At 43.3% G+C, this 21,037-nt stretch overlaps 1 protein-coding gene across 7 annotated transcripts in view; it reads left to right on the forward strand.

Moving 5' to 3' along the window:
• The window catches only part of EML1 (EMAP like 1), a 150,753-nt gene that overhangs the window by 60,858 nt on the left and 68,858 nt on the right, over nt 1-21,037 (forward strand). For all 7 annotated transcript variants that reach the window (XR_004348664.1, XM_032624243.1, XM_032624245.1 and 4 more), the window contains one exon: nt 13,847-13,982. Coding sequence is in view for 6 of the 7 variants with exons in the window: in XM_032624243.1 (XP_032480134.1) it covers nt 13,847-13,982 (136 nt within the window). In the remaining variant the exon portion in view is untranslated. The remainder of the gene's footprint in view (nt 1-13,846; nt 13,983-21,037) is intronic.

Here is a 21,037-nt window from a genome sequence, read left to right on the forward strand (position 1 = left end):
GGGATATTTAGACAAGACAGCTTTGAGACAAACCTCCTTTGGTTCTTAGAAGGCCGCATTATTATTATCATTTGCCATCCTTTGGGATTGCCATCCTAATACAGGCTTGAAGTAGCCCGGACACGTGGCATTCTAATTTTTAAATATCAAATGATTTTTTCCCCCAAGGTTAATTGTCAGAAGCTTAGGGCTCAGTGTTTCGAGCTTCTGGTGCACATCTTTGTGCCGTTTGCCCAGTGACAGGGACGGCTGTGCCACAGAGAAACAGGCTGCCTCGGAAGGCAGTGAGCATCCGTGTGGGATGCATGGTGAGCACAACATCCCCTCTGCAGCCATCCTGAACCGTTAGACTGCAGTGTCCGCTCACTGGCCTTAGTAATTGCCTGGGAGACCACGGATAATAACTCTTATCCTTTCCACGACGGTACTTCACTTATTTGAAGAAAGGTGTTCTGACATCTAAACTTTCACTTACTTTATTATCATTCTTCATATGACTTAACTAGTACACCAGTGGGATATGCAGTGTCATGAAGATAATTCACTAACAGATCAAGCTCGAGGCCTCCTGAAACAGAGGAGAGACTGTGGCCAACCCTGTAAAATGCGAGGCCTGTGGACACACAGTTTATAGAGACAGAGTTATGTCTCAGATGCTACCTTTTCTTGGTGACCCTTTTCTGTGCCCGGGATTGGCTCTTTGTGCTAATTTTCCGTCTCTTTTTAACCCAGTGATACTGCCTTGGGTTTGAGGATTGCTATTCTCCTTTTCCTTTGCTTCTGTTATTTAAAAAAGAAAGACATACGAAGGACTTGTTGCCTTGTCACGCATCTCGACTGTAGAGAACCTCAGCCTGCAAAGTTTGCTTTGTTCGGGTGGGATTTACTTTCAGATAGGAAGATTCGGGGTGTTCTACTTATACTGAGCTTGGGCTACCATACAGTGGAGAGAAGAGAATCAAATCGTTTCTGGAGGCCTGTATTCTTAAAATTCTTGCCGATATTAAAGTTTTTTCAGTATTGTGGTTGGACTGGGGGCACAGAATGCAGTGAACAGACACCGTTTTTTTTTTTGCTATTCTGAGTGTAAATACAGAAAAATGTGTGATGAACAAGGGAGTTCCTTGCAGAATTACGTATATTGGAGAAAAATTGTGTGGGAAACAGTTGAGCAAAGGCAAGTAGTAGGGGCGTGGCCAGAAAACTGTGGATCCTCGTAGGATGGAAAGCCATGTAATCTTTAAAAATGTTTGTGTTCCTGGTAACAACAGGAAAGATGCTTGTGTATTATATTAAAAGGCAGAATCAGGATATAAAACCGGATATGTTGTATTTTTCAACTAAATAGACAAAATCTATGCAAAGAAGAATGGAGAGAAGTATACCAAGAGTTCTCTTTCTTTTTTCCTGAGTGGGAGGATGAGGATTTTTTTTTCTTTTCCTTCATTTCTAAATGTTCTTTGGTGTGCATTCTTTAATAAGCAGAAGGAATTTGTGTTTTAAAAATGACTCCTTTCTTAGCACTGAAGCTGATCTTCACTGCACCAAGGTCAATAGCAGAGCTCAGAGCAAATGTCTGGAGGCTGGAGCGTGCTCATGTGTGTTCTCGAGAAGACAAGGAGGGGCTTCCCTGGTGGCGCAGGGGTTAAGAATGCGCCTGCCAATGCAGGGGACACGGGTTCGATCCCTGGTCTGGGAAGATCCCACAGGCCGCGGAGCAACGAAGCCCGTGCGCCACAACTACTGAGCCTGCGCTCTAGAGCCCACAAGCCACAACTACTGAGCCCACGTGCCACAACTACTGAAGAGCCCGTGCTCCGCAACAAGAGAAGCTCCTGCAATGAGAAGCCCGCGCACCGCAGCAAAGAGCAGCCCCTGCTCGCCACAGCTAGAGAAAGCCTGCGTGCAGCAGCAATGAAGACCCAGTGCAGCCAAAAATAAATAAATTTTTTCAAAAAAAGAAGAGAAGGAATCATGGTGTGGGGTTAAATTCATAATAGATCCATTGTAGACATGCACAGCTAATTTCCATTTCAGTGCTAGGGGACTGTTACAGGATTTCAGTGTACAGTGTAGGTTAAAATATACTCATTGTCCCATGTATGTGGGGATGGTCTGCTTCGCTATGCATTAACCAGCAAGAGTTCCTGTTTCTCATTTTAGATTTTGCTTGGGAGTTCAGACTGTCTTTGGCAGCTTGCCTTTTAAAAAACTTGAACGCACCTTTTGCAAACCTTTCTGTTCTTTATATTAATAACCCCATTAATTAACAGATCGGAGAGTGAATAAATATAAGCAGAAACCTTCAGCTGGAGATGCTGACAAGCAAGGCAGTCCTGTTGTTCCAGGACATCAAAATCTGTTCTCAGAATTTAGTCTCTGAAGCTGGTGTTGAAAGCTGACTGCAGGTTGTCTTTTTTTGTTTGTTTGTTTTGTTTTTCTGGGTTTTTTTTTTTTTTGCCGTGCGCGGGCCTCTCACTGTTGTGGCCTCTCCCATTGCGGAGCACAGGCTCCAGACGCGCAGCCTCAGCGGCCATGGCTCACGGGCCCAGCCGCTCCGCAGCATGTGGCATCTTCCCGGGCCGGGGCACGAACCTGTGTCCCCTGCATCGGCAGGCGGACTCTCAACCACTGTGCCACCAGGGAAGCCCTGCAGGTTGTCTTTAAGTAGCCTCTGCTACATTAACACTTAACCCTGATAGTCATAATAATTCTTGTAGCTACCATTTATTAATTGGGTGGGTACAGGCCTTTGCAATAGATATTTCGTATGTATTAGCTCATTTTGCCTCTCCACAACCCTTTGAGGTAGGTATTATTGTGCCCATTTTGCAGATGAGAAAGCAGCCTCTAGGAGATGGAATAATTTGCCCCAGGTTACACAGCTGGTTATGGAAAATCTGGGACTGGACCCTAGGGCCTGGCTGAACATACTTTCCTTCTGCCATCTGTGTTGCTTGGCCGTGCGTATGCCTCTTAGCAGTATTATTTAAATTACCATTATTCAAATCAAACCAAATATTTAAGGAATGAATAAATATATGACTTGAAATGAGTTTCTTTCCAAGGTTTAATTTGATTTGCAAAGTGTCCCAAATACAACAAATCATATTCAGCATATAATTGTATAAAATATTGTATCATAGTCCTTTCACAAATTTTATTAGCTAGTTGCAACTAACAAATGAAAAACTTTTAAGTTCTTTGCAGTGAATGAAATTAATGAATATTTAACTTAGTTCTTTATCCTGGTTAACCAAACTAGCAATTTTTCCCTCTCTCTCGTCAACTGTGCTTTCTCCTTACAAATTGGCTAATTACAGAAAATAACTTGTGCTTTCTTTTAGACAGAACATGCTATAGTTTCTTCCATTTTCCTCTTTAATTACCTTCCCCAGTTTAAATAGGTGTTCGTTAGTGATTTATAGAAAAGGCTTGGTAGATATATTCAGTTTTTCAGAGACTGAGAAAGATTGTTTTTAACTGTTCTTTGCTAGTATGTGGACAAACAATTGACTTTTGTATATTTAAAATGGGTTTCTTTCCTTTGGTTTTTTAACATCTTTATTGGAGTATAATTGCTTTACAATGGTGTGTTAGTTTCTGCTTTATAACAAAGTGAATCAGTTATACATATACATATGTTCCCTTATCTCTTCCCTCTTGCGTCTCCCTCCCTCCCACCCTCCCTATCCCACCCCTCTAGGTGATCACAAACCACTGGGCTGATCTCCCTGTGCCATGCGGCTGCTTCCCACTAGCTATCTATTTTGCGTTTGGTAGTGTTTACATGTCCATGCCACTCTCTCACTTTGTCACAGCTTACCCTTCCCCCTCCCCATATCCTCAAGTCCATTCTCTAGTAGGTTTGTGTCTTTATTCCCTAGGTTCTTCATGACCTTTTTTTTTTTCTTAGATTCTGTATATATGTGTTAGCATACGGTATTTGTTTTTCTCTTTCTGACTTACTTCATTATGTATGACAGACTCTAGGTCCGTCCACCTCACTACAAATATCTCAATTTTGTTTCTTTTTTATTTGCCAGTATATCTTTAGGATAGGTTCCTGGAAGTGGGATTGCTGGATCCAAGGATAAACGTATCTGTAATATTGCTAGGTATTAGTGACGGGAACCTTCCCCAGCACATAAGTAATTATCTACTTTGTCTGACAATTTAGCAAAAGCAAGTTGCCTTCTCCAATTCCAAATATAGACATCTTTTCAATTTCAAAGTAGATAATTAGGAATTCTGGGTTCATAATGGTCAGGTGTGTTAAAGTTGAACTTTGAATTTCTACACATAATCACATACGTGGTCATGCTTTGCATAATTAAATTTATTGTGGGGCTTCCCTGGTGGCGCAGTGGTTGAGAGTCCGCCTGCCGATGCAGGCGACGCGGGTTCGTGCCCCGGTCCGGGAGGATCCCACATGCCGCGGAGCGGATGGGCCCGTGGGCCATGGCCGCTGGGCCTGCGCGTCCGGAGCCTGTGCTCCGCAGCGGGAGGGGCTGCATCGGTGAGAGGCCCGCGTACCGCAAAAAAAAAAAAAAAAAAAAATTTATTGTGAAACCTAATGGAAAGCTTTACTTATCAAATATTGCACACTGAGTTATTAATGTGATGTAAGTTAAAGGGATTTCTTCATCTTTAGGTTATGACAGTATCGTAATAGTAAGCATTAGTACATTTGACCACTTGTACTGGAATTTCTATATTTACATCTGCTGTAGTTTTGGAAATACATTGCCACAGATGGTATGTCATGGAAGTCTGAGCATTCCAATCCTCCCGTCTAGAAAGATGAAACCTTTTTATTTCAGGTATACTTGTGAATGCTTTAGACCTGAGATTCTGAATACCTTTGTTAGAGATTTTTAAAGATTTTTTTGATGTGGACCATTTTAAAAGTCTTTATTGAATTTGTTACAATATTGCTTCTGTTTTATGTTTTTGGGTTTTCTTTGGCCACGAGGCAGGTGGGATCTCAGCTCCCTGACCAGGGATCGAATCCGCACCCCCTGCACTGGAAGGCGAAGTCTTAACCACTGGACCGCTGGGGACGTCCCATGTTCCCACACTCTGGAGTCTTTTTTTTTTTTTTTTTGCGGTACGCGGGCCTCTCACTGTCGTGGCCTCTCCCGTTGCGGAGCACAGGCTCCAGACGCGCAGGCTCAGCGGCCACGGCTCACGGGCCCAGCCGCTCCGCGGCATGTGGGATCTTCCCGGACCGGGGCACGAACCCGCGTCCCCTGCATCGGCAGGCGGACCCTCAACCACTGCGCCACCAGGGAAGCCCTGGAGTCATTTTTCAGGGATGTTAACTTGAGGTACTTTATGGGGACCTTATACTAAATAATACGCACGGTAACCGGAAACTGGGGGCCATGAACACTGCGCGTGTGACTGCATCTGTCCCTCTGACGAGGCCTGTCCACTTCAGTGGCTCCTCTCCTTCACTTCTGGTGGATTGGTGGGTCTAAAGGAACTTACGCAGTGTGAAAAGTCCCACAGAAACTCGGGTGTTTCTCTCCTGAACACTCTTCTCACATGAATTAGGATCATAGATTTCAGAGCATGAAGAGCCAGCCTTAGAGCATTTATTGACTGAAGTCTTTCCTTTATGGGTTAGGGAAATGGGTCCCAGAGGGCCTTGCCTGCGGTCGCACTGCCAGTCGAGGACACACTGGAATTCACACCCTGGCCCCCGACTCCCAGACCTGAGCTCCTTCTGCGCTCTCCTCCCCCCTCTCACTTTGCCTGGGCACGAGGAGGAAAGCAACCGTTTGGGGGATGAGAACTGTCTGGGGTCTTCCTCAACCCCTCCGTGTGTGTGCCGGATGATGCAGTGGGGACACTCACTGGACCTGATTCTGCCTCAGGCACCTTTGCTCATAACTGAAATCCTGCATTTAATTTTTCTCACATTGTATTCAAGATACGAGATTGCATCCCGGTGTCCAAAACAGAGCATTTCATCATCTGGGCGTGGCCGTGGGATAATAGCTACCACCTTTTACGTGCTGCTACATGAAAGGCACTGTGCAGCTTGCCACTCCTCGTTCCAAAACCTCACAGCAGCGCTGCAAGGTGGGCACTGTTACCCTATTTTACAAAGAAGCCGAGGCTTGGAAAGGTGACTTGCCCAAGACTACGTAATAAAGCCGAGTTGAGAATGAGTAGGTCCTAACTCAAGACTCTTTGCCCTTTGTTCCTCTGTGCTCCTCCAGCCATCCCGATATCCCTTCCAATGAATGCATTCTAAACATATATCATGTATCACTCATTCTCCTTTTATTTTGAGAAATTCTCCTTTCAGTGCTATGTATCTGTTTTGCCCCTAAGAACAATTAAAATAATTAGTTTTTAAAAAACCTTTAATGGGGCTTCCCTGGTGGCACAGTGGTTGGGAGTCCGCCTGCCGATGCAGGGAACACGGGTTCGTGCCCCGGTCCGGGAGGATCCCACATGCCGCGGAGCGGCTGGGCCCGTGAGCCATGGCCGCTGAGCCTGCGCGTCCGGAGACTGTGCTCCGCAACGGGAGAGGCCACAACAGTGAGAGGCCCGCGTACCGCAAAAAAGAAAAAAACTTTTATGAACTGGAAGAATGTCTCATATCTTGGTGTCGTCTCAAAGCCAGGGATCCAGTTATCTTAGCACCTGATGAGCAGGAAATTGTGTTTGAACCTTCCCTGGTGCTGTTTCTCTTCTGCAGTTTCTGAGATCGCTTGTCGGAAAAATGACTCATTATGGCTGTTCTTGTGTCCTGCTGTCCTCATGATCCAAGCTAGTACCTGTTCAGATTGGACATTAGGAGATACTGTTTTCTTCCAAAACTTTTCTTTATGGTGGCAACATTTTTTCCTTGAGTGGCTAATCATGTTTAGATACGGAAACATGAAAGAGACCTGACGAGATGTCGTGTGCAAAATAGGTATTTAGCAAGCATATTGGTGTAGTCGTGATGCTATTTAAAAAGTCAGTGGTGACGAAAAGCCAAAGATATTATCAAGATAAGGGTGTAGTGGTGATTGGATCTTGCCAAAATGAGAACCTTTCCAACTTCTTGTCACTCCAAGTGTGGCCGCCACCCCCCCCCTCCTTCTCCCCGCTTCCTCTCCATATCCACTATTTTTCTTTTATGATTTCTCATTACAACTTTAACAATTCTGTTTGCTTTTGATGCTACTCTGTTGTAGTTTAATGTGTAAGGTTTATTATGCCCTCTGAGAAGGCCCGTTGCATGCAATTGATGTTCTTTTTATGGGCTTTAAAAAAGTCCCATTTCCTTTTTGGGGAGAAGGACAATACTAGATTATCATGAGACTGAAGTTTGAAATTATGACTCAAGGAAAGATAAAAAACAGTGACTCAGACGGACTTCCCTGGGGGTCCAGTGGTTGAGACCCCGTGCTTCCACTGCAGGGGGTGAGGGTTTGATCCCTAGTCGGGGAACTAGGATCCCGCATGCCGTGTGGCATGGCCAAAAAATAAAATTAAAACAAAACAAAACAGAACAGTGGGGCTTCCCTGATGGCGCAGTGGTTGGGAGTCCGCCTGCCGATGCAGGGGACACGGGTTCGTGCCCCGGTCCGGGAGGATCCCACATGCCGCGGAGCGGCAGGGCCCGTGAGCCATGGCCGCTGAGTCTGCGCGTCCGGAGACTGTGCTCCGCAACGGGAGAGGCCACAACAGTGAGAGGCCCGCGTACCGCAAAAAAAAAAAACAGTGACTCAGAAATGGCAACACAATGCCTTTTCTTGAAAGTGGGCTCTTTGTTCTCGAAATTTAGTGCAGTCTGGTCAACAAATGCATGTTGAACACCTTCTGTGTCAGCATCACAGGGGCTGCTGCCGTCGTGGAGCCCCCGGGCAATGGAGTGGACAGGAATAAACAATGTGAGGACAGCGGCAAAGCAGGGACCAGGGGAGCCCAGGCGGCTCGCCCGGCCTGGTTTGGTGGGCATGTAAGTGGGTGAGGCAGGTCCTGGCCCAGGTGCCGGAGAGAAGCTGGGGGCCAGGCATCTTCCATCGGCCCCTCCAGGCCCTTTCCTTACCCTCCTCCAGCCAGCTCTCTGCCCCGGCAGCTGAGCTGTATGGACCACACCGCTCTCTGCTCCAGTGAGGTTTGAGCAGGGGATCCCAAGCTGGGGACTGGAAGGAGGGAGAGTGAGGTCAGAGGATCCACCCCCAACTCCTTCCACATGGGGCCCCTTGGCTTGGCTGTGTCCCCACCCCCTGGATGTAGCTGCTGCTCCCCCAGCAGCGTCTCTCCTCATAGGGTCTGGTGACCTCCCTCCCCTTGGCCCTGCAGGCATGGGATTAGCTATAGCTGTGCTGCTGTCAGCCTAGGAGACGGGGCAGTAAGCCTGGGGCTCGGTGTGGAGTCCAGTCCACTCCCCAAGCACACGGAGAAGGATCTAGGTGATGCCCTCCCCCAGCACGATGTGTGCACCCACTCTAACTGGGGAAGTAAGACTAGCCCGCCTGAAACAACAGTCCGTAATCAGGCACTCAGTTGTGAGCTACAGACTGACGCGTGACAGAAGATCAGAGCGGGACAGCCAGGGAGGCCTGGGCTAACGAGGAGAGGCCCTTCGAAGCTGGAGGATGGTACAGACCAGTGGTTCTCAAAGTGTGGTCCCTAGAGCAGCCGCGGCAGCAACCCGGAAACTGGTTAGAAATGCAGAGTCTCAGGCTCCGCCCCAGACCTCCTGAATCTGGGGATGGGGCCCAGCGATCTGTATTTTAACTCCAGGGGATTCTTCTCCACAGAAACAAGCTAAGGAGGTGGGAATGAGGCAGGATTTGCTTGTTGGGGGTGGGGGAGTGGATATTGGAGCGCCTGGGTGCGTGGTGGGAACAAGAAAATCGGTGGAGAGAATGAGCTCTGATCACTAAGGTTGCAAAAGAGCACAATGATAGCGAGTGGCCTGGGAGTCGGGGGACTTTGTTCTCTTCCCTCCCTCCTCTAGGCCCAGGTGTGAAATGGAGCTGGACCAGTCGTGTTGCCCCAGCTGGACAAGATAACACGTTTCAAGTTGTTACCACTCTACCTGGCGCCGGGCACTCGGAGCTTCCATCATTGTTTCAGCTTCTGCGTTTTGGTGGGTTCCGCCGACCTGTCACGTGGTGTAGCAGGTTGTCAGGAGCCCTTGGCGACCATGGATGAGAGGGATGTTTTTAAGGAGAGTCGCCTGAACAGAACTGGCCAAGTGCGCTGGGAGACCAGCCCTCGGTTCTAGGAGCTGTGCTGGGGGAGCCACTGCAGAGATGGTAACAGTGGATTGAAAGACGCCCAGCAAGCTGATACGCATACTGTAGTCACTGCCTAGGGCCTCTGTTGTGAGTTAGTACAAACAGAAATTGATTCCCTCACCGCTCTGGAGACCAGATGCCTGAAGTCAGTGCCACTGGGCTGAAATCAGGGTGCTGGCAGCATTGTCCCTCCTGGAGGCTCTGAGGGAGGTCCATGTCTGTGGCCGGGCCTCGTGGCTGCTGTCTGTCCTCGGCTAGAGGATGTGCCACTCCAGTCTCTTGCCTCTGTCCTTACGTGGTGAGCTCCTCCTTATGCATCTTCACCTGGGCCTCTTTTTTTCCCCTTAATTTATCTTTTTGAAGTATAGTTGATTTACAATGTTGTGTTAATTTCTGCTGTACAGCAAAGTGATTCAGTTATTCGTATACATACATTCTTTCTTTTTTTGTATTACTAGTCTTTTTTTTTTTAACATCTTTATTGGAGTATAATTGCTTTACAATGGTGTGTTAGTTTCTGCTTTATAACGAAGTGAATCAGTTATACGTATACATATGTCCCCATATCTCTTCCCTCTTGCGTCTCCCTCCCTCCCACCCTTCCTATCCCACCCCTCTAGGTGGTCACAAAGCACCGAGCTGATCTCCCTGTGCTATGCTGCTGCTTCCCACTAGCTATCTGTTTTACATTTGGTAGTGTATATATGTCAATGCCATTCTTTTTCATATTCTTTTCTGTATGGTTTATCACAGGATATTGAATATAGTTCCCTGTGCTATACAGTAGGACCTTGTTTATCCATTCTATATATAATAGTTTGCACCTGCTAATCCCAAACTCCCAATCCATCCCTCCCCCGCCCCTCCTTCCCTTGGCAAACACAAGTCTCTTCTCTGTGTCTGTGAGTCTGTTTCTGTTTCGTACATAAGTTTATTTGTGTCATATTTTAGATTCCACATGAGTGATGTCATGTGCTACTTGTCTTTCTCTGTCTGACGTACTTCAGTTAGCATGATCATCTCTAGTTCCATCAATGTTGCTGCAAATGGCATTATTTCATTCTTTTTTATGGCTGAGTAGTATTCCATTATATGTACATATATACACATGGGCTTCTTAAAAGGACACGAGTCATTGGATTCAGGGCCCACCCAAGTCCAGTATGACCTCATCTTAACCAATTACATCTGCAAAGACACTGTTTCCTAATAAGGTCACATTCTGAGGTTCTGGGTGGACGTGAATTTCGGGGAGGACACTAACACAGTACATGTATTTAAAGAAAAAAGACAGAATGGAGACTGAAATGGTAGGTGAAGTAGAAAGAGGAGATAGAGATGAGGTGAGGATGGCATTTCTTCCTACTTGGGAAGGGTTCTGTCCCGGCAGAGAGCGGACCTCAGCACGGGGAGCAGATTGTGTGTGTTAGGAAAGATTCAGGATCTCTCTTTTGGAACTGTGGTATTTTCACTGTGGAAGATTAGCTCTGAGCACTGGTCTGGGCCCTTGGCTGGAGCAGGTGTTCAGGGGATGAAGAAAGAGAGAGCTTGGAGAGAGTGGAGAAGGGTGTTCTGCTCTGGCTGGAGGGGCCTGACTGTGGCTTTTGAAACTCTCTTTCACAGTTAAAAAAAAAAAGGTAGTCTGGCCCTCAGCTTTAGGGACTGAAAAGTTTCAGTATATTAAAATTTCGACATTCTAGGCACTTTTGTCACTGGTCGTGTTTTTAAGAGCCTGCACTGAGGTAGATTTAATTCTGGGATGAACAAAATAAATTCTGCTAGCATCTTAAAATAAACTTTTAATTTTAGAGTAGTTTTAGATTTACAGAAACGTTGCAGGCAGAATACAGACGGTTCCCGTATCTCCTGCACCCGGTTTCCCCTACTGTTAACATCTTATATTAGCATGGCGCGTTTGTCACAACTAATGGGACGATATTGATACATTATTATCAGTCGAGGGGCATACTTTATTCAGATTTCCTTAGTTTATCCCTTATGTCCTTTTTTGGTCCCAGGATCCCATTTGGGATTACATTTAGTCATGGTGCCTCCTGAGGCTCCTCTGAACTGACAGTTTCTCAGATTTTCCTTGCTGTTGAAGACCTTGACAGTTCTGAGGAGTACCGCTTAGGTCATCCATCGACTGTCCTTCAGTTTGGGTTTGTGTGATGTTTTTCTCACGATCAGACTAGGGGTGGGTTTAGGGAGGAAGACCACAGAGGTCAGGTGCCATTCTCATCACATCTACCAAGGACGTGTACTGTGAACATGACTTACCGCTGTTGACGTTGACCGTGATCACCTGAGATGCGTCTGTCAGGTTTCTCCTTCTCGCGACACCTCCGCACTGCGTGGTTTAGAAGGAAGTCGCTACGCACAGCCCACAGGGAAGGAGTGGAGAATATGCCCCACCATCTCAAGGACAAAGTATCTACATAAATCATTCAGAATTCTTCTGCCTGGGGATTTGTCCTCCTCGTGTATTTATTCCATCGTGCATTTATATCAGTGTGGACCTGTGGATATTTATGTGATCGTTGGGGGTATAGCCCAGCACTACTTTATTTATTCTGTTGACCACATTGTTGCGGCTTTGGCTCTTCCCATTGGCTCCTGGGTCCCTTTGCCACACCCCCCGTCAGTGTGGGTTCTGTGGGCACTTCCTTACTTTCTGGCACCCTAAGATGCTCCAGGCTCATGTTGGATATTCCCTGTCTCAGGCCTGGATTCAGGTGCTTCCCCAAGGAGCCCTGGTTCCTTTTGCTGTAGAATGGTATTAGGAACCCAGGTTTTGGGCCCTGGGGTCTCTCAGCAGACAGAGCTGGGAATAGATATGTTTATACAACCCGTGTACGCGGACTTACCTATAATTACGTCTCTGTGTGTCTCTGTCTCTGTTAAGCTAGACGTGAGTTCACACTGATGTCTCCTCTTCTCCATTCCACCTGGTTCATTCTAGCCTTCCCCCTCGCTGGTCTGTAACCTCCCTCTCCAACAGTGAGAAGCCTGGCTCCTACCCATGGCCCTGTGGGAAACAACTTGACCAACTAGAATACAGTGTCTTATGTGCAGTTCCTTTTGTAGTCTTCCAGTCTCTGCTCATTACCAGAATTCCTTTGTCTGCACCTTTCCTCTCCACCCCCTTCCGTGAGGTTACGTGGCATGTTTGTAATGCAGTTAGATTCTTTGTCACAGTCTGCATTCCGTCATGGGTTCCCCTATCTCCTTATTGACTATTATTGTATTTGCGTGTATTAAGGTTCACTCTTTGTGCTGTAAGGGTCTGTGGGTTTTGACAAACGCACAGCATCACACATCCACCACTACGACTTACCACCCTGAAGAATCTCTGTGCTTCTCCTCGTGACACCGCCCCCAGTCTCTGGCAACCACTGATCCACTTTCTGTCTCTATAGTTTAATAACCTTTTGTAGAATGTCACTTTAAATGGAATCTTGCAGTATATAGCCTCTCAGACTGGCTTCTTCACTGGCAATATGAATTTAGACTCAACCATGGTTGTGTGGATTGGTTCATTCCTGTCATCACTGAATCCTATTCCATTGTCTGGATGGACCACAGTTTGTTTATCCGTCACCAATTGGAGGACATCTTGGTGGCTTCCAGTTTTCACAGTTATAAATAAAGCTGCTATAAATATTAAATGAAAGTTTTGTGTAGACATAAGTTTTCAACTCATTTGGGTTCATACTTAGTGTAAGCACAGTTACTGGATCCTGTGGTAAAATTTATAAGCCTCAACTTTGTAAGACACTGCCAAACTGTCTTCCAAAGTGGCTGTACCATTTTGCATTCCCACCAGTAATGAAGGAGAGTTCCTATTGCTCTGCATCCTGGCCAGCAGTTGGTATGTTGTCTGTGTTTTGGATTTTAGCCATCCTAATAGGTGTAATAGAGATATCTCATTATTGTTTTAATTTGCATTTCCCTAATGATAAAAGATGTTGAGCATCTTTTCATATGCTTATTTGCCATCTGTATATATTCTTTGGTGAGGTTTCTGTTCAGATCTTTTGCACATTTTTTAAATTGGGCTATTCATTTTCTTATTGTTGAATTTTAAGAGTTCTTTTTATATTCTGTATACAAGTCCTTTATCAGATACGTGATTTGCAAATATTTCCCCCAGTCTATAAATTCTTTTCATCCTCCTAATGATGTCTTTTACAGAGCAAAAGTTTTGTTGTTGTTTTAATTTTAATGAGGTCCAAGCTATCAATTTTTCCTTTCATGGATGTGCTTTTGGTATTGTATCTAAAAAACCCATCACCAAACCCAAGGTCACACAGATTTTTCTCCTATATTTTCATCTAGAAGTTTTAGTTTTGCATTTCACACATAGGCCCGTGGTCCCTTCCGAGTTAATTTTTGTGTAAGGCCTGAGGTTGGTGTCTCGGTTCATTGTTTCGGCACCATTGTTGAAAAGCTCCGTTGTCTTTGCACCTTTGTGGATTCTGCTAGCATTTGAAATGGACATCCTTTTTCTTTCTACATTATCTTAAGTCCTGTAAGGAGTTCCCTTGAAAAGGCGAAAGTTCTGATTGCCTTTTCTGCTTGTCTTACAGCAAGACCACTGGTGCAGACCTTGCCTTTAAGAACCACCGTCAACAACGGCACTGTGGTACCAAAGAAAGCCAGTGGCTCCCTGCCAGCCCCTTCAGGGGCCAGGAAAGAAACCGCTGTACCTGCCACAGCCAAAAGGTAGGCAAGAAGCGCCTTACGTGAACTCTGAAAGCAGTTCTGGCTCAGATGCTAAAATAAGTATTACTCTTTTATATGACACTTTAATAAAATTTCTCCTTTGAGTTAAAGCTTACAAAAGCACAATATTTGGTGTGTTGCCAAAACAGGAACCATGTCGATTTATTAGTCTGCGTTTTTTTAGTTGTAATCATATAGTCTTTGAAATCTCATTCACTAAAGCCGCAGTGCAGCATTTTGTGTTTTTACTTAAACTTCTCTTTTGAAAAAACAAGTGGGAGTATATAACCTATATAAAAAATGAATATGCTTGGAATATAGCAAAATTCAGATTGCTGTACTGAGCTTAAATTTTTATCAGTAAAATTTGGATAAGCTCGTACTTTTAAATGATGCCTAAGAGTGGAGCTTCAGATGTTCATGTTTGTCAGATAGAGCATAGGTTGCTCTTAATTTTCTATAATTTCATAGTTATCATATTAAAATTGTATATTTTAAATGCCAGGCCAGTTTTCTAAATTTTTATGCCCTAAAAAAACGAACTATCTGGTAGTAATATAGCATAGAAAACCTTAAAGAAATTCTTTCTGCAGTGCTACCTCATGGGCTTGTTAGAAGAACTCGTAAAGTTCATGAAAATGCTAACTTGCTTTATGCGCACTGGGGATTCTGGGTGTGAGTATGCTCTGCGGTGTGCTGGGATACCCGTTGGGCGGGTGAGGGTACGTTTGATGCTGCATCGTGACTCGGAATGAAAATGTAACAATCCCGTCTTATCTTTTAAGTATATAGTGTTTATACATAAAGCTTTATCCTTCGCCAAGCAAACCTGCGTTGTGTTTCATCAGATAGAGTTTCATGTACTTATTGTTTGTGAATTTTAAGAAAATTGGTTTTGCAGGGCTTTTTAGAACTTTAAAATGAAATTCTCAGCCTCATTTCATCCCTTTTTAATACTTCTTTGAATCATTCATTTATAATCAACGTGAAATGACCTTCTGGATTCTAATTGGCAGCAGTAGATATGGACTGTCTTTTATTCATCTAGATGTTATAAGACTGACACTGACTTTCTAAGTTTCAGGTTGCCATCTGTTACCAGTTCGTTCTTCTTTTTTTTTTTAATAGTGGTAAAAACCACATCACATTAAATTTACCGTCTTAACCATTTTTAAGTGTACAGTTCCGTAGTGTCAAGTATATTCTCATTCTTGTACAGCAGATCTCCAGAACTTTTTCGTCTTGCAGAACTGAAACTATTTATTGGCCAAAAAGTCCGTTCGGATTTTTTCCCTAAGATGGGAAGGAGAAACCAGAACGAACTTTTTGGCCAACCCAATATATCTCTTCAACAGTAAATCCTCCTCAGAGCCCTTGGTGACCACCTTTTTCCTTTCTGTTTCTATGATTTGACTACATTAGACACTTCATATGGGTGGAATCACGCAGTATTTGTCCTTTCGTGGCTGACTTATTTCACTTAACATAATATCATCAAGGTTCATTCATACTGTAGCATGTGACAGTATTTCCTTTTTTTTTTTTTTAAAGTGGCTTTGTATTTTATTTATTTATTTAGGCTGCGCTAGGTCTTAGTTGCAGCTCGCGGGATCTTCATTGCGGCATGCGTGATGTTTTCGTTGCAGCATGCGGGATCTTTAGCTGCAGCGTGCCGACTCTTAGTTTCAGCATGCATGCAGGATCTAGTTCCCCCACCAGGGAACCAAACCGGGGCCCCTGCACAGGGAACGTGGGGTCTTACCCACTGGACCACCAGGGAAGTCCCAGGATTTTCTTCTTTTTTAAGTCTATATAACATTCCGTTGTGTATTCTTTTTTTTGTTTTTTTTTTGGTTTTTTTTGTTGGTTTTTTTTTTGCGGTACATGGACCTCTCACTGTTGTGGCCTCTCCCATTGCAGAGCACAGGCTCCAGACGCACAGGCTCAGCGGCCATGGCTCACAGGCCCAGCCGCTCCATGGCATGTGGGATCTTCCCGGACTGGGGCACGAACCTGTGTCCCCTGCATCGGCAGGCAGACTCTCAACCACTGCGCCACCAGGGAAGCCCAGTATACCACCTTTTCTTTATCAATTCATGTCAATGGATGTTAGGGTTTCTTCTACCTCTTGGCTGTTGTGAATAATGCTGCAATCAACATAGGTGTGCAGATATCTCTTTGAGATCCTGCTTTGAATTCTTTTGGATATATACTCAGAAGTGGGATTGCTGAGTCATATGGTAATTCTATTTTTAATTTTTTGAGGAACCTCCATAATGTTTTCCATAATGACTGCACCATTTTACATTCCCACTAACAGTGCACAAGGGTTCCAATTTCTCCTCATCCTTGCCCACATTTGTTATTTTCTGTTCTTGATAGTGGCCGTTCTCATGGGTGTGAGGTGATATCTCATTATGGTTTTCATTTGCATTTCTCTTATTATTAGTGATGTTGAGCATCTTTTTCATATGCTTGTTGGCAGTTTGTATATATCTTTTGGAAAATTTTCTATTCAAGTCCTTTTCCCATTTTTAATTGGGTTATTCATTTTTTTGTTATTGAATTGTAGGAGTTCCTTATATATTCTGGATATTAATCCCTTACCAGATACATGATTCACAAATATTTTCTCCTATTCCATACATTGCTTTCTCACTCTATTGATAGTTTCCTTTGCACAGAAGTTTTTAAGTTTGATGCAGTCCCATTTGTTTATTTTTAACATTTGGTGTCATATCCAAGAGATAATTGCTGAATCCAATGTCCTAAAGCTTTCCCCCTATGTTTTCTTCTAGGAGTTTCATAGTTCTGGGTCTTTAACACATTTCAAGTTAATTTTTGTATGTAGCATAAGGTAAGGGTCCAACTTCATTCTTTTGCATGTGGATGTCCAGTTTTCCCTACACCATTTGTTGATGAAACGGACTTTCCCCCTTGTGTAGTATTGGCACCCTTGCTGAAAATCATTTGCCCTTACATGCAAGGGATTACTTCTGGGCTCTCTATCCTGTTCCATTGGTCTATATTATCTGTCTTTATTCCAGTACCACACTGTCTTGATTACTGTTACTTTGTAGTATGTTTTGAAATCAGGAAATGTGAGTCCTCCAATTTTGTTCTTTTTCAAGATTGTTTTGGCTATTTGGGGTCCCTTTAGATTCCATATGAATTTTAGGATTTTTTTTTTTCTATTTCTACAAAAAATGCCATTGGTATTTTGATAGGGATTGCATTGAATCTGTAAATCACTTTGGGTGGTGTAGACATTTTAACATATTAAGTCTTCCAATCCCACAAAAATAGGATGACTTTCCATTTATTTGTATCTTCTTTGATTTCTTTCAGCAGTGTTTTGTAGTTTTCTGTCTACAAGTCTTTCACCTCTTCGGTTAAGTTTATTCCTAAGTAGTTTGTACTTTTTGATGCTATAATAAATGAGGTTATTTTCTGAATTTCCTTTTCAGATCGGTCATTGTTAGTGAATAGAAATACAACTGATTTCTGTGTTTTGGTTTTTGTATCCTGCAACTTTGGTGAAATTACTAGTTTTAACATTTTTTTGTGTGGAATCTTTAGGGTTTTCCCTAAGATCATGTCATCTGCAAACAGAGATAGTTTTACTTCTTCCTTTCCAACATGGATGCCTTTTATTTTTTTACATGTCTTATTGCTCTGGCTAGGACTTCCAGTACTGTGTTCAATAGGGATGAGAGTGAGTATCCTTGCCTTCTTCCTGACCTTAGGAGAAAAGCTTTCACCATTGAGTGTTTCACCATTGAGTATGAGTTCACTGTGGGCTTTTCATATACGGTTTTTACTATGTTGAGGTAGTTTTCTTCTATTCCTAGTTTGAGTGTTTTTATCATGAGGGGTGTTGAGTTTTGTCAAGTGCTTTTTCTGCATCAATTTAGATGATCCTGTGGTTTTTGTCTTTCATTCTCTTAATGTGATGTACAATATTATATCAATTCTCTTATGTTGAACCATCCTTGCATTACAGGTGTAAATCCCACTTGGTCATGGTGTATAATCCTTTTAATGTGCTGTTCAATTCAGTTTGGTGGTATTTTGTTGATTTTTGCATCATTATTTATCAGAGTTATTGGCATGTATTTTTTCTTGTTTTGTCTTTTTTTTTTTTTTGGTATCTGAATGATGCTGGCCTCCTAGAATGAGATTGGATGTGCCCCCACTGCCCCTTTAGTCTTTAGAAGAGTTTGAGGAGGATTGGTATTCGTTCTTTAAATGTTTGGTAGAATTCTGGAGTCATGCCATCTGGTCCTGGGCTTTGCTTTGTTGGGAGAGTTTTGATTGCCGCTTCAATCTCCTTACTAGTTATAGGTCTATTCAGAGTTTTCAGTACTTCGTGATTCAGTCTTGATAGGTTGTATGTTTCTAGGAATTTATTCATTTCTTCTAGTTTATTCAATTTGTTGGCATGCATTTATTCATTGTAGTCTCTTATAATCCTTTTCATTTCTGTGACATCAGTTGTAATAGTCCCTCTTTAGTTTCTAATTTTAGTGATTTGAGTCTTCTCTCTTTTTCTCAGTTTAATGGAGGAGTGGGCAATTTTATTGATCTTTTCAAAAATCAACTCTTGGTTTCACGGACTTTTTTCTACTGTTTTTCTTTTCTCCATTTTGTTTATCTCTACTGTAATCTTTATTATTACCTTCCCTCTGCTGACTTTTAGCCTTATTTGTTCTTGTTTTTTTCTGTTTCCTTGAGGTATAAAGTTAAGTTGCTGATTTCAGATCTTCTTTTTAATGCAAGTGTTTTCACAGCTATAAACTTCCCTCTTAGCACTGCTTTCTCTGCATCCCACAAGTTTTAGAATGTTTTGTTTTCATTTGTCTCTAGATATTTTCAAAATTCTCTTGCGATTTCTTCTTTAACTCATTGGCTGTTTAAGAGTGAGTTGTTGAATTTCAAGATTGACTTTTTAAAGTAGCAAGTAGTTAATGAAAAAATGAGATTCTTTTTCTTTATTCTTAAAGAAAATAAACTTTTAAAATTTATATCTCTATATATTTGGCATTTAAGTAAAAGGAAAATTTTCTTTCAGAGCAAAAAATCATAAAAGTAAAATTCGAAATGTAGATACAATTTCTAGCTTACAGTTCCTTTCATGAGAGCGTATGTCAAGCATTCTTGCACTTTGATTTTGTGGAAGGCTCTGTGTTTGATCCAAAGTAACTTTGATGTAGTACAATAAGATCCTTCACTCAATAGACTGTTTATGGTTTTCTTAGACCTTGCAGGATTAATTGGCGCAACTGTTAGAATCCCTGGCAAATTGTGTTTTTGAGTTCTAGTATTTGAAACATCGATTCAGGGTAGGATAAGGCTGGGGAATGAGATTTATGCAGATGACTACGGGAGTGAGGCTCTGCTGAAGAATCGAATTGATACTTTCCCACAGGATGTGAAAAAGACAAAGAGCCCTAATGGTGCTTCGGGCCCTCTTTAAATCCGTGACGATGATAGAAATTCTCTTTTAATAATAAAAGCATACTAAGCATCAAGCTTTTAATACCATTATCACTGATCCTCAAAACAACCTTCCAAGGTAGATATTATTATCCCTGTTTTGCCAGTGGGTAAGCTGACGCTCAAAGAAGTGAAGTAACTTGCCCGGGATCAAGTGAGTAGAGAACCTGGGCTCGAACGCAGGTCTTTCTGGATCCAGAGCTCACACTCCTTTCACTGTGATAGGCTGCTACTTGCAAAGATTTCCAGGTCAGCGCTTACATCTACTCATAAAAAAATGCTTGATACAATTGCTCTTTGGAAACCATCCCTTTCGTGTTCCCCATCCTGTCTGGGTGATGCTCTTTAGAAACAGTGATGTTCTGAGATGCCCCTGAGGGTGCTGACAGGAGTAGCAGGCAGGGGCGAGGGTGACTGAGCAGAGATTGGCAGCAAGTTGCGACTCTGAGAGACAGAATTGCCCATTCATATGGGGCTGCAGGGCCTGAACACCCATTACAGGACCAGGCCCCTTGCTGTGAGCAGAAGCCTGGGTCCTCTGCCCCCCGTTTCAGCCATGTATGAAGGAGCTCATGGACAGTGCTTGCCCTCAGCAATATTGTCTTAGAAGGAAAGGATGGTGGCGGGGGAAGATAATCAGTAGCCATCATATTTTATATATGTGTGTATGTGTGTGCGTGTGTGTGTGTGTGTGTGTGTGTGTGTGTGTATTAGCATTTAAACAACAACCTTCCTTCTAGAAACGTTCTTAGGCCTTTGTAGACTTTTCTTTTTAATTTACAAAATAATCAGTTTTATTCATTTGATAAGCTAATGTCCAGCAGCCAACTAGAAATACATGGTTTTCTAGATTGAGTGTCTGAGACTCTTGGTGTTTCGGTGTAAAGCATAGTGATTCATTTATTTTGTTCCTCTGCCTTTTGTGGGCTTCCGTGGATGTGAATTCCCATCTGTCTGGAAGTTGGAAACCCGAACAGTGGCAGATAATAATTACTCTGTGACGAAGTTCCTATAGATCTCTCCTTGGAGAATTTTGAAAACAGAAGCAAGCTGGGCATTCCGCCTGTTAGGATTAAAACAACCTCCGAGCCATTTCAAATACATTTATAATCATGTAGGAATTTTTCTGTAATCAGAGTTCCAAATTAACCAAGCTGGGGCATCTCTGGTGTGTGGATGGGTATATGTTTGTTTTCTTTTCTCCGGGGTTTTTTCAGCCTAGTACTAAAGAACAAAATCCCCTTTGGAAATTGTCCAGCACCCAGGGGTTGTGCTTTGTGTTGCCAATTAAGACTTCGATTGGGGGCGTGATTTGGAATCCTTGGGAAAAGCTTTGTTTCCATTAGTGAAAGGAGAAAAGGCAGAAAATCCGGGGAAGACATTGTAGGGTCATACCTTCCTCAGTGGGGATGCTGGAGCTGACAATAGAATAACATTTCCACTGGCTCAAAACAATCACTCATTCTTTCCACTCCTAAGTAGAGCTTTACAATAGGGCAAAGCTGTGAGAAGAGAGATCAAAAGAACAAAACTGGTACAAAAAGAGAGCATTATTTTTA

The sequence above is a fragment of the Phocoena sinus genome, chromosome 2, assembly GCF_008692025.1.
Source record: "Phocoena sinus isolate mPhoSin1 chromosome 2, mPhoSin1.pri, whole genome shotgun sequence".
Lineage (NCBI taxonomy): Eukaryota > Metazoa > Chordata > Mammalia > Artiodactyla > Phocoenidae > Phocoena > Phocoena sinus.